General features: G+C 47.4%; 1 protein-coding gene across 5 annotated transcripts; it reads left to right on the plus strand.

Moving 5' to 3' along the window:
- Positions 1–587: 587 nt before the first annotated feature.
- On the plus strand, positions 588–5,897 carry DKKL1 (dickkopf like acrosomal protein 1). Of its 5 annotated transcripts, none has more exons than XM_055552273.1 (5): positions 588–797; positions 1,768–1,942; positions 2,373–2,513; positions 2,646–2,738; positions 5,518–5,897. In XM_055552273.1, exons 1-5 carry the CDS (start codon positions 706–708, stop codon positions 5,827–5,829), a joined length of 813 nt encoding a protein of 270 aa, XP_055408248.1. In that variant the 5' UTR covers positions 588–705; the 3' UTR covers positions 5,830–5,897. The 5 variants fall into 5 exon arrangements, with proteins under 5 accessions (XP_055408248.1, XP_055408249.1, XP_055408252.1 ...); XM_055552274.1 differs by having other exon boundaries at positions 589–797; positions 2,646–2,687; XM_055552277.1 differs by lacking the exon at positions 588–797 and adding an exon at positions 1,106–1,186.
- The last annotated feature ends 6,795 nt before the right edge of the window (positions 5,898–12,692 follow it).

Consider the following 12,692-nt stretch of genomic DNA (forward strand, 5'->3'; position numbering starts at 1 on the left):
TGCGAGGGAGAAAGTTGCCCGGGAGCTTTGTTTGGGAAAAGTGGGAGGGACCGGGCGGGGGAGGGGGGGGGGGCGGGTCCCGGCGCCGGACAGCGGGAAGGGGGATCCTACGGTGACAGTTTCGGGGAGGATTTTTGCTTTGGCCAAAGAGAGGTGAAGTCTAGCTGGGGCCTGTGAGAATTCCGAGATTCTGATGCTTGGATCCCAGAGAGAGGAGGGGAATGGAGAGTCTGGACACCTGGGTCTGAGGGAGAATTGATTGGGGCCCGGAAACCTGGGACTGAAGGAAGAGGAGACTGGGGGCCAAGATTCCTGAATTTGGAGGAGGAAAGGTCTGGGGCCCTGGCCTCCCAGCCACCCTCCAGTGTAGTTTGTGTGTTGCAGATGTGGAAGTGACTGATATTAATAGAAACACAGAAGAATCGTCCCTGTTCAACCTCAAGTGTATTTTTGAGGATAGAAGTATGGAGATGGGTTTCTTATTGATTTCCATTGGTTTCTCTTGATTGATTGGCCTCCTTGTGACCTCATCAGAGTTAAGGGTCTTGGGCAAGACGACTGGGAGTTTATTGGAAGTTCACGAAGATGCAGACTCCCGCATCCACATGCACTAGTGGACTAGAGGTGGCCGCTGTCCCAGGACCAGGAGAGAGCCTTGGTTGCCGGAGGAGAGAGATGAGAGTCCCTTAATTATATCCCTTAAAGATGAGTGTTCAAACTGACAAGACTAGAGGGGCTGGATCAAGAATCTCATGTCCTGAGGAAGAAGGGAGCCCAGGTTCCGGGTTCCCTGTAAGGTGGGACATAAGGCTGTCTTTAGGGTTTCTAGGGAGGAATTTTTTGGTGGAACCGTAGAGTTCAGCGTCCCTACATTGCCCTCTGTTGAGCGCCTTAATCGTTTCAAAACCTAAAGAAGACGAGAAGGGACACGGAGAAGCTTTCAAAGATAGATACAAAACTAAGCAGTGGGGGAATCAGAAGGACTGTTCGGATACCTGTATTTCAAGAGCAGAGGGAGCCTAGGAATGGAACTAAGGGCTCTAGGGACAAGATCCAGGGCACAGAGGCGTGGCCTAGGTGTGGGGCGTAGCCCTAAGTCGGGGCGGGGCCACCTTCGACTGGAGCGAGACTCCAGCACATGGCCAGGATCAGAGAATACCGGCCACACTGAGTCTCCAGGGCAGAGGTCAGCCGACAGGGACGCGGTCTGACTATGGGGGTGTGAATTTGAAATCCATTCCCCGCTCTGGCTTAAGGGGCGTGGCTCCTACTCAAGGGTGAGACTACCCAGTAGCAGGCCGGCCTTAGGGGTGAGGTAAGCAGATGGGGCGTGGTCAGACAATAGGGGCGGGTCCAGGGCTCGCGGAGCCCCTCCAACGCTCCAGTATCCGACCTGGGCTCGAGAACAGAACTGTTTGGATTTAACAGTCCGTGGACGGCGGGAGTCTTGAGTCCGGTGACCGGGCTGTGGTCTAGTATAAAGGCGGGACCCAGAAGAAGGGGCGGGGCGTGGGAGAAGGTGAGGAGGAATGAGATCTGGATACGAATGTGGGAGAAGGAAAGAAATGAGATAGATCCGTTGTGTGAGACCGAGCCCTGAAGAGCCGGGTCTGGGGGGAGGGGAGGGACCGTACTGGACCGGGGGTGTTGGAGTAGAAGGTAAGGGGAGGGGGGCAAATGGCCGGAGTCTGAGGAGTTTCCAGACCAGGGATCGGGAAGTGTCCTTGTCTAGGGAAGGGGGAGCTCTGACCCCTGTCCTCGCCGCAGCCTCCCAGCCCGCCCCGCCATGTGGCACCAGCTATTCCCGTTGCTGCTGCTCTCCTCTGCCTCGGTGCCCCCCTCCACTGCAGCCCCGATCCGCGATGGTGACGTCCAGGAGAGTTCCTCAGGTTTTCTAGGTCTTCAGAGTCTACTCCAAGGCTTCACACGGCTTTTCCTGAAAGTAAGCTGTGGCCTGGGTTGGGGGAAAGAAGATGTACAGAGAAGAGGAACAGGGGTGACAGATGGTGACTGAGGGACGGAAAGAGTTCAGAGAAGAAAGAGTGGGAGAGAGGGGTCGTGACCAGGTAGAAAGATAGACAAGAAGAGAGGGAGTCAAGGGGCAGAAAGATGGATGGAAAGACCGAGAGATAGGAAGAGAGGGAGGGAGACAGAGGGAGGGAGGGAGAGGGAGGAGAGGGCAATAGGGACAGAGAGACGGAAGACAGATGAGGGGCAGGAATAGAAAGGTGATGGGACATATGGGGGCAGGAGGTGACCGAGTTAGGCCCTCAGGGTCAGAGGATGGAGAGAGAAGGGGGACCCTAACAAGGCTCCAGGTGTCCTGGGAAGTCTGGATGTTCCACAGCTCACTGATTCCTCCTCTGGCCCAGGATGACCTGCTGCGGGGCATGGACAGCTTCTTCTCTGCCCCTATGGACTTCCGGGGCCTCCCTAGGAACTACCACCAAGAAGAGAACCAGGAGCGCAGGCTGGGAAACAACACTTTCTCCAGCCACCTCCAGATTGACAAGGTGCCTATGCCAGGAAGTCCCTCCTGGAGTATCTCCACGATCCCTCATGTTGCAGTATCTGGTGGAGGTGGGGGTGAGGAAGGCAAAGGAGGAAGGCAGTTTTGTTCTCACTCTCTCCTCCTGTCCTCACAGGTGACCGACAACAAGACAGGAGAGGTGGTGATCTCCGAAAAGGTGGTGGCATCCATTGAGCCAGGAGAGGGGAGTTTGGAGGGTGACTGGAAGGTTAGGACACACCCCTGGCAAAGTGTCCAAGCCCAAACATTTTCTGTAGTTTAGCAAGAAATGATAGATTAATGAATTGACTCTCCCACTCCCTCTGTGCTGGACTTGCTCTCTCTGGGCCTCAGTTTTGTCATCTGTCAAAAGGGACTAACCAGCTTTCAGAAATGAGGCTTACAACCTCAGAGATACATCCTCTCTTACTTTAAACCCCAGAGGATTTTGTAAACCAAAGAAAGTGCATTTTTCCCCAAATAAGATTCACCCTCATAAACCTCAGAGTGTTTTGATCTCAAAGTACTCAAACCTCCAAGTATTTTTTAATCTGTCCCAAAGAGCTTGGTAAATCTCTCCCTTGTAAACGTCAGAATGTGATTTTTTAAATAAGTCCTAAGTACTTTATGAACCCCCAATCCTTTGTGCATCTCACCTTCATAAACCTCTAAGAGCAATTCTGATCGCAAAGTGCTTTTTTTTTTTAACCTAAAAAGGTTTAAGAACCCTCAAGTGCTTAGTAAACCCACCTGGTTCTCCCATACACACTCCCAGTTTTTTATTTTAAAAACTTCAAATCTACAGAAAAGTTTTAAAAAAAAAGTACAGTAAACCTGTGTCCCCTTTCCCACAGAGCAGGGTTTCTCAACAGCATCACTGTTAGTGTTTGGGGCCGTGTAATTTTTTTGTTGTGGGGGCTGTCCTGTGCACTATACAATGTTTAACAGCATCCTTGCCTCTACCCCTGGACGGAAGAGGCACCCACCCCCTCCAGCTGTGACAACCAAAAATATCTCCTTGACCTGATTCACTACCTGTATAACATTTTACCAGACGGACTCTTTTTTACCTTTTTATTTTTGAACCATATGACAGTAAATGATTGACATCACGACACTTCACCCCTAAACCCTTCAGCAGATATCTCCTTCACCTCCATGACTATAGTTCCATTTTTACACCCAAGAAATGTAACTTTGATATCCATTATCTCAGGGCTTCCCAGGTGGCTCAGTGGTAAAGAATCCATCTGCCAATGCAGGAGACACAATAGATTCTGGTTCAATCCCTGGGTCAGGAAGAACCCTTAGAGGAGGAAATGGAAACCCACTCCAAAATTCTTGCCTCAGAAATCCCATGGACAGAGGAGCCTAGCAGACTATAGTAGATGGGGTCACAAAGAGTCGGACATGAGTGATCAACCCAGCACATACACACACACACACACACACACACACACACACGTCAATTATCTCTGTATTTGTTTTCTAGGGCTGCCATAACAGTCTCACAGATTGGGTGGCTTCAACAACAGATGTGTATTTCTCATAGTTCTGGAGGCGAGGTGTTCAAGATCAAGGTGTCAGCAAGGTTGATTCCTACTGAGAGCTGTGAGGGAGACCCTGTTCTGTGCCTCTGCCCTAGCTTCTGGTGGTTTACTGACAGTTACTTAGTGCTGTTGGTGTGTAGATGCATCAACCCCATCTGTCTTTATCTTCGCATGCAGTTCTCTGTGCATTTCTAGGTCCAAATTTCCCTTTTTCATAAGAAACTGGTCGTGTTAGATTAGAGCCCACTCTAATGACCTCATCTTACCTAATGAAAACCACAGTGATCTTATATGCAAAGAGGTCACATTCTGAGCTATTAGGGCAACCTCTTTGGCACCACTGATGAGTTTCATGGAAGACAGTTTTTCCAGAGACGGGGGTGCAGGTGGTTTGGGAGAGGATTCAAGCACATTTATTGTACACTTTATTTCTACTATTATTACTTCAGTTCCACCTCAGATCATCAAACATGAGATGTCAGAGGTTAAGAACCCCTGTACTAGGGTCCTAATGGACCTCAACACATGAATTGGAGAGCAGGGATTACAATTCAATATGTAACCATCTCCTATAAGGCTTCCCAAACCTCAAGTGACTGAAACACAGACTCTGATTCAGTAGGTGGTTGGCGGGGGATTGCTCATTTGCATACCTAAAGGCTCCCAAGTGATGCTGATGCTGTGGGTCCACAGCCCTCACTTTGAGTTACAAGGACCAAACAGACACTGAAACGTCCCTGCTGGACCGAAAGCTGTCCACAAGAGCTCATATGATTTTTGATCCAGGATTCAATCAATTGTGATCCAGGATCACCCGTTGCAACTATGGTCATGATTCATTAATCCCAAAGAGCTTTGTACATTTCAGATTACTTTCTAAACCTCAGGGGGATGCTTAATCTGGAAGTGCTTTTGAAACCTCCAAAATGTGTTTTCAAACCCAGAGTATATTATAAACATCAGAGTATTTTTATTTCTAAAACACAAGTCCTTTGTAAATAAGGCAAAGTGAGCTTTATTGGACTGGCCCAGAAGTTTGGGTTTGTCCTTAAGCTTGTATGAAAAGGGCTTTCCTGGTGGCTCCGACAGTAAAGAATCTGCCTGCAATGCAAGAGACCTGGGTTTGATCCTTGGGTGGGGGTAGGGGGAGATCCCCCAGAGAAGGGACTGACAACCCACTCCAGTATTCTTGCCTGGGAAATCCCATGGACAGAAGAGCCTGGTGAGCTACAGTCCATGGAGTCCCAAAGAGTAGGACACGACTGAGTGATTAACATGCTTCTATCAGTTCAGTTCAGTTCAGTTCAGTTTAAGCAACCCAAAAGAACTTTTTGGTCAACTCTGTAATTCCCAAAGTATTCCCTAGGTGGCAGAGTGGGTTAAGTATGCCAGGGGAGCATCCTGAGGCTGACCCTTGGAGTTTGAGAGGGTCTCCTTGTTCCCCGCCCCCTTCACCAGGTTCCTAAGATAGAGGAGAAGGAGGCCCTGGTGCCGGTCCCGAAGGCCATGGACAGCTTCCACCCAGAGCCCCATCCCCGAGTGGCCGTCTGGATCATGAAGCTGCCGCGGCGGAGGTCCCACCAGGATACCCAGGAGGGCAGCCACTGGCTCAGTGAGAAGCGACACCGTCTGCAGGCCATCCGGGATGGGCTCCGAGAGGGGACCCGCGAGGACGGACTTGAAGAGAGTGCACAGAGCTCCTCTCACTCCAGGCTGCCCGCCCGCAAGGCCCACTTCCTGTACATCCTCAGGCCTTCCCAGCAGCTGTAGGGGTGGAGCCCGGGGAAGCCTGCCTGTACCTTCCACCAGACCCCAGCACCATATGGAAATTAAACCTTTTTTCCAGCAGCACCGTCTCCTTTTGGGATCTGTCCCCAGGCCTCAGCCAACCAAGCCTAGCTTTGAGCATGGCCTCTGGCTGAGCTGTAACTTCTTGCCAGCGTCCTCAGGTTGTTCCCTCATTCGGACGCCATCTGTCTTCCGACTGAGCAACTCTGTCATCTCCTCTGTCAACCTCTGTCCCACCTGTACCCTCTGCTTCCATCTCTGTTACCGCCTGCTCTGCTTGCCCTCGGGCTCCCAACTCTCACTCCAGTCCTTTCTGTCCACTCTGCATTAGCTTCCTATCCCTGCCACACAAACCTAGCCACTGAAAACAGTGCAAATGTATCCTCTCACTAATCCATAGTTCAGAAATCCAGGATGGCTGGGCTGGTCCTCTGTGCAGGTCTCACAAAGGCAACATCAAGGTGTTAGCCAGCAGGGTTCTTACCTGAGGCCCTGGGATGCCTCTGTTTCCGAGATCATTCAGGTTGTTGGCACGATCAGGTCCCCTGAAGGTTCAACTGAGGTCCCTACTTCCTTGTTGGCTGTCTTCTGGGGCCACCCACTCTTAGTTCCTGGAGGTCTCTCTACAGTTCTTGTATGTGGGTCCCACACCTCAAATCTCACAAAAATACACAAAAATTTTCTCTGAATGTCCTTTCTGCCCCATCTCCCTTATGCCTTCCTCCTCCTCTTCTAGCAGGACAGAGTTCTCTGCCTTGAAGGACTCACAGGATTGGATTGGGCCCGCCTGGACAGCATATGAAACAGGTTCCAGGAATTAGAGGGGGGCCGTCTTTGGGGGAGAGGACTTCCCTGGGAGCTCAGCTGGTAAAGAATCTGCCTGCAGGAGATCCTGGTTCCATTCCTGGGTCTGAAAGATCCCCTGGAGAAGGAATAGGCTAACCATTCTAGTATTCTTGGGCTTCCCTGGTGGCTCAAATGGTAAAGAATCCACCTGCAATGTGCGAGACCTGGGTTCAATCCCTGGGTTGGGAAGATCCCCTGGAGGAGGGCACAACAACCCACTCCAGTATTCTTGCCTGGAGAATCCCCATGGACAGAGGAGCCTGGCAGGCTACAGTCCATGGGGTCGAAAAGGGTTGGACACGACTGAGTGACTCAACACAGCACAGCATCTTTGGGGAAAGCCATTATTCTGCCCACTGCATGTCCAGACTGTCACCTCCAGCCCCAACTATGCATGTGCACTTCCATCTCACATCCACACCACTTGTTTCCACTCTCATCTTTTTTTTTTTCCTGGCCATGCCACACAGTGTTGGATCTTGGTTCCCAGACTAAAGATCAAACCCATGTGCCCTGCATTGGAAGTGCACAGTCTTAACACTTAGACCACCAGAGATGTTTTCCTCATTTTTATCTTCTCCTTCCCTCTCAAATCACATGCTGACTCCATCTTGACTCGCTCTGTTTCTCTTTCCGTTTGTCCCTCTGTCTGTCCCTCCATGCCTGGGACTTCAGACTCCATCTTTGAGAGCTAGGCCTGCTGTCTCAGCCACCTGGAAACTCACAGTCCCTGTCTTCAGCACCCTGTCCACTTTGCCCATTCCTTCCAAATCCTCGGAGCAACTCCTATTCCCTCCAGAACACCTCCCTCAAGACGCACCATTGAGAAGGCACATCTGGGTCTTTAGGTGCTGGGTCCTGCAGGGGAGGCAGACACAACGTGTGTTTTCCCCCCTCGAAGCCCAGGTTCCGGTTGGAATCACCCTGCACAGAGACTCAGCAAATTCAGGAAACTAGCAATATGTGAGTGTAAATAAAAGAGAACTTTCTTTTGGGGGGAAAAATAGATTTTTTTTTATTATCCCAAATAAGCATCAATATGTCTTCATGGAGAATATCAAAACCTGATTGGCCTTTCCATACCTTCTCTCCCCAGCCCACCCCCAGTCCCATTCACTTTCCTGCCATTGACAACTATTTGTGTTTAATGTTTATTTTTGGTAAGTGTATTTTTAGTATATTAGTCAGCTATGACTGCCCTAAGAAAATACCACAGATGTGGGTGACTTAAACAAGAGACATTTATTTTCTTACAGTTCTGGGGCTGGAAGTCTGAGATCAAGTTGTTGACAGGTATCGTGTCTTCTAAGGCCTCCCTCCCTGACTTGTAGGCAGCCATCTTTGTATCTTCATGTGGTCTTTTCTCACGCACGCACATATCTGTGTCCAAATTCCCTCCTCTTATAAAGACATCAGTCATTTCGGATTAGGGCCCACCCTAGAGAACTCCTCTCTTTTTTAAAAAGAAAGATATTTATTTCTTTGGTTTTGAGGGATCTTAGTTGTGGCATATGGGATCTAGTTCTCTGGCCAGGGATCGAACCCCACCACCCCACTGTATTGGGAGCACAGAGTCTTGACCACTGGACCACTAGGAGGTCCTGAGAACTCATCTTAATAATTCTTTTTTTAAATTTTTTTCTAATGTGGACCATTTTTAAAGTCTCCATTGGGTTTGTCACAACACTGCTTCTGTTTTAAGCTTTGATTTTTTTTGGCTGCGAGGCATATGGGATCTTAGCTCCTCAAACAGGGATCAAACTCCATCTCCTGCACTATATGGCAAATTCTTTACCACTGGACCTCCTGGACCTCCAGGGAAGTCCCATCATCTTAATTATCTCTTTAAAGATCTTTCCTCCAAATATGATAGAATTCTGAGGCACCAGCAGTAAGGGCTTCAACATATGAAATTTCAGGGGACACATTTCAGCTCCTAACAAGTGTCTTATTTAATATTCCTTTTGATGCACGTATCTTTAATTTTCATTGGAAAAGATGATGGGAAAGATTGAGGATACGAAGAGAAGGGGGCGATGGATGATGAGAGTTGGATGGCATCACCGACTCAATGGACATGAGTTTGAGCAAACTCCGGGAGGTAGTGAAGGACAGGGAAGCCTAATGTGCTGCAGTCCATGGAGTTACAAAGAGCTGGACATGGCTGAGCTACTGAACAACAAAAATTTTTAATTTACATTGGTGGTATTACATACGTCATTCCGGTGGGCCTTTTTCTTTTCAGTACCATCTTTATTTATTTTCTTGGTTGAACTGTGGAACATATGGGATCTTAGTTCCCCAGAGAATGAACCCACACCCCCTGCAGTGGAAGCATGGAGTCTTAACCACTGGACCGCCAGGTAAGTCCCTCAGTACCATCTTTAAGATGCCTCCATATTGCACTGGTACATCCAAAATCCACCCAATTCCATGGTCAACCTTGCCACCCTCTCAGTGATCCACACCTGAGTTGCCTCTGATTTCCCACCATTACAAATAATGGTACAATAAACACTGGTAGAGAGCTTCCCGGGGCTTCCCAGGTGGCACATTGCTGAAAGAATCCACCTGCTAATGTAGGAGGAGGAAGACACACAGGTTAGAGCATTGGGTTGGGAAGACCCCCTGGAGAAGGAAATGGCAACCCACTCCAGTATTTCTTGCCTGGAAAATTCCATGGACAGAGGAACCTGGCAGGCTACAGTCCATGGGGTCGCAAAGAGCCAGATATGACTAAGTACAGCACAGAAGCAGCAGCAAACACTAGTATATAAGCCCCTTTGTGGTCCAGAAGAAGGACAGGAAGGGGGGGCTCTAATCAGCAAAAGAATTGCTGGGTTGTATCTACCTATTTTGATTAGGTAGAATGTTCTGACAAGTCTGCTCCCTCTAGCAGACCATACATGCATGCTAAGTTGCTCAGTCGTGTCCAACTCTGTGACCCCACAGACTGTAACCCGCCAGGTTCCTCTCTCCATGGGATTTCCCAGGCAAGAATACAAGAGTGGGTTGCCATTTCCTCCTTCAGGGAATCTCCCAGACCCAGGGATCAAACCCACGTCTTTTAAGTCTCATGCATTGGCAGGTGGGTTCTTTACCACTAGGGCCACCTGGGATGCCCCCAGTCCATAAGGATGCCATAAACCTTAACCACATCTGGCATCTGGGGAAACAGATGTTTGCAGAACAGTTGAAGTATGCATCCACATGTGATCCAGATACTAATATTAAGACACAGCTTTTAAAGTAATTATGATGAATAAGTTCAAAAAATAGATGAAAAGATGGAGAATTTCATCAGAAAACTAGAATCTAAAAGAGAGGGGAAAACAGAATAAAAGAGAGGGGAGAGGGAGATGGAATCCAATGTATATTTTAGAATTTATAAATTAAAAAATCAGTAGATGAGTTTCACAGCAGATGAGACACACTGGGAAACAGATCAGGAGACAATATCCAGACTGGGGACTTCCCCGGTGGTCCAGGGGAAGTCCACACTTTCAGTGGAAGACTCCTCACTGTGAATGCAGGGGGCAAAAGTTCAATCCCTGGTTGGGGGGGTGAAGATCCCACATCCTTTGCAGCCAAAAATAATAAACTCAAAAAAAAATCTAGATGAATCACACTGAATAAGGAGAGAAAATACAGGGCATTTCCTGGTGGTCTAGTGGTTAGGATTCAGCGCTTTCACTGCTGTGGACCTGGGTTCCATCCCTGGTCAGGGAACTAAGATATCCCACAAGCCAGAAGGCATGGCAGAAAAAAAAGAAACAACTTATATCCAGCTTTTAGGCAAATAGAGAAGGGCATCTATATCTGTTTCTCAACTGTCTTCAGCTCAAAATGATCCTTATGTCATAGTGGGATATTTTGGGAGTGGTATATTCTGCTACCCTTCACTGTATATAATATTAACATACAAAAATCAATTATAAAAAAATCAATTATATCCCTAAACATTATGAACAAAAAGATTTTTACTGAAATTTTTAAAAATATGATTTGAATCAGCATAACAAGCAAAATACCTAAGAATAAACCTAACAAAAGATTTGCTAGATCTCTAAACAGGAAACTATGATACATTACTGAGAGTAATTAAAGAAAATCTAAATAAATAATTCATAGTAACAGTATTCATGGCTTCCCTAGTGGCTCAGTGGTAAAGAATCAGCCTACCAATGCAGGAGACACAGGTTCAATTCCTGGTTTGGGAAGATCCCACGTGCTGCAGAGCAATTAAGCCCGTGCACCACAACTACTGAGTCCGTGCTCTGAAGCCCAGGAACTGCAACTACTGAAGCCTAGGCACCTAGAGCCTACACTCTGCAAAAAGCGAAGCCACTGTGATGAGAAGCCCCAGCACTCTGAATAGAGATTAGCCCCCACGCATCCCAACTGGAGAAAAGCCCATGCAGCAACAAAGATCCAGCACAGGAATCAATCAATAAATAAAATTCTAAAACAGTATTCATAATTGCCAAAAAGCAGAAACAACCGATGTCCATTGAGAGTAAAATGGTTCAATCGTGGCATATTCAGAGAATGGAATATTATACGACAGTGAAATGAATGACCCACTGCCATGGGATGGATTTTATAATGTTGAGCAAAAGAGGCCATAATTAAGAGTGGTCACCTTTAGAGGGGCAATAATTAGGAGGAAATGTGAAGACTTCTGGGCTGCAGGCAATATTCTCTTTTTTTATATGTGTGGTTTCATTACTGTATTACTCTATTAAAAGCTTAATTGACCCATAACTTAGAATTTAGCACTTTATGTATGTTACAATTATACTATAAAACAGTTTTTAAAATTATTTTAGGTCTTACAAAATTATCTTCCTCAAAAAAAAAGGGAAATAAACAAGAACTACTGAAGGAATAAAATGAAAAATAACAAAAAAGAAAAAAATGAAAGAATGAAATCATACTAATAACGTCAGCAGGGTCCACCACTTGTCAGCCGTGCTAAGAAAACACTAGGCAAACATTCTTATTGAACTCTTATAAGACTCCATAAAGTGGATATTGTTTGTTCCCATTTTAGGCAAGAAGGGGAGGCTCAGAGAGGTGGAATCACTTGCCAAAGTCACACAGCAATGGCACTAGGCTTTCTGATTTCAAATCTCACACTTTTAACCAATCACCACATCACTTGTTAAACAGGTTCTTTCCCAAATGTTATAACAAGCCACCACATAATAGCCAAAATAATAACTATCACCCAACAAGGATTACTACTTCAAGCCCGCAAGGTACCTAAAAAGCAATTATCTCCATTTCTAGGTGAGAAACCTGAGGCTCAGAGAGAGGGTAAGCCTTTGTGCCAAGGTTACAGGTAGAGAGAGTGATGGAGTCAAAATTCAAACCCAAGAATGTCTGACTCCAGCCCTATCATCATTCTACACAGTCCAACAGTTTTGAGGCGTAGATTCTGTCCCTTCATTCATTCGACAATAAATGTCTGAGAACCCACCCTGGGCCAAGGATATTCTAGTTCCCAACAACTTTCTACCGCTAGGAGCTCACATTCTAGTAGGGGGTGACAAAGACAGTGCACAAATACCGAATATTTCACGGTGGAGAGACGAGCCTCGAGGACGAATGAAAAGCTAAGTAGAGAAATGAGTCTGAATTATAGACTGCATGTCAGAGGAAGGACTCTCTGAGGAAGTAACAGCTGGATGAACGACGATGGGATGAATGGGAGAATGTAAAATGATTTCTGGGTCTGGGCTAGCAAAGAGGCCGAGTGAGTGGGTCACGCGTGCATGCTAACTCGCTTCAGTCGTGTCCGACTCTTTGTGACCCTTTGGACTGTAGCCCACCAGGCTCCTCTGTCCATGGGATTCTCCAGGCAAGAATACTGAAGTGGGTTGCCACGTCCTCCTCCTAGGGATCTTCCTGACCCAGGGATCAAACCCGCATCTCTTAAGTCTCTTGCATTAGCAGATGGGTTCTTTACCACTAGCGCCACCTGGGAAGCCCGGGTG

Source organism: Bubalus kerabau, chromosome 17, assembly GCF_029407905.1.
Source record: "Bubalus kerabau isolate K-KA32 ecotype Philippines breed swamp buffalo chromosome 17, PCC_UOA_SB_1v2, whole genome shotgun sequence".
In the NCBI taxonomy this organism is placed as follows: domain Eukaryota; kingdom Metazoa; phylum Chordata; class Mammalia; order Artiodactyla; family Bovidae; genus Bubalus; species Bubalus kerabau.

Excerpts from the sequence above, each read along its gene's own strand:
- DKKL1 (XM_055552273.1), top strand. The coding sequence starts at position 706 with ATGAGTGTTCAAACTGACAAGACTAGAGGGGCTGGATCAAGAATCTCA. Across the intron at positions 1,943-2,372 it reads TCACACGGCTTTTCCTGAAA|GATGACCTGCTGCGGGGCAT; the intron begins GTAAGCTGTGGC and ends CCTCTGGCCCAG. Across the intron at positions 2,739-5,517 it reads GTTTGGAGGGTGACTGGAAG|GTTCCTAAGATAGAGGAGAA; the intron begins GTTAGGACACAC and ends CCCCTTCACCAG.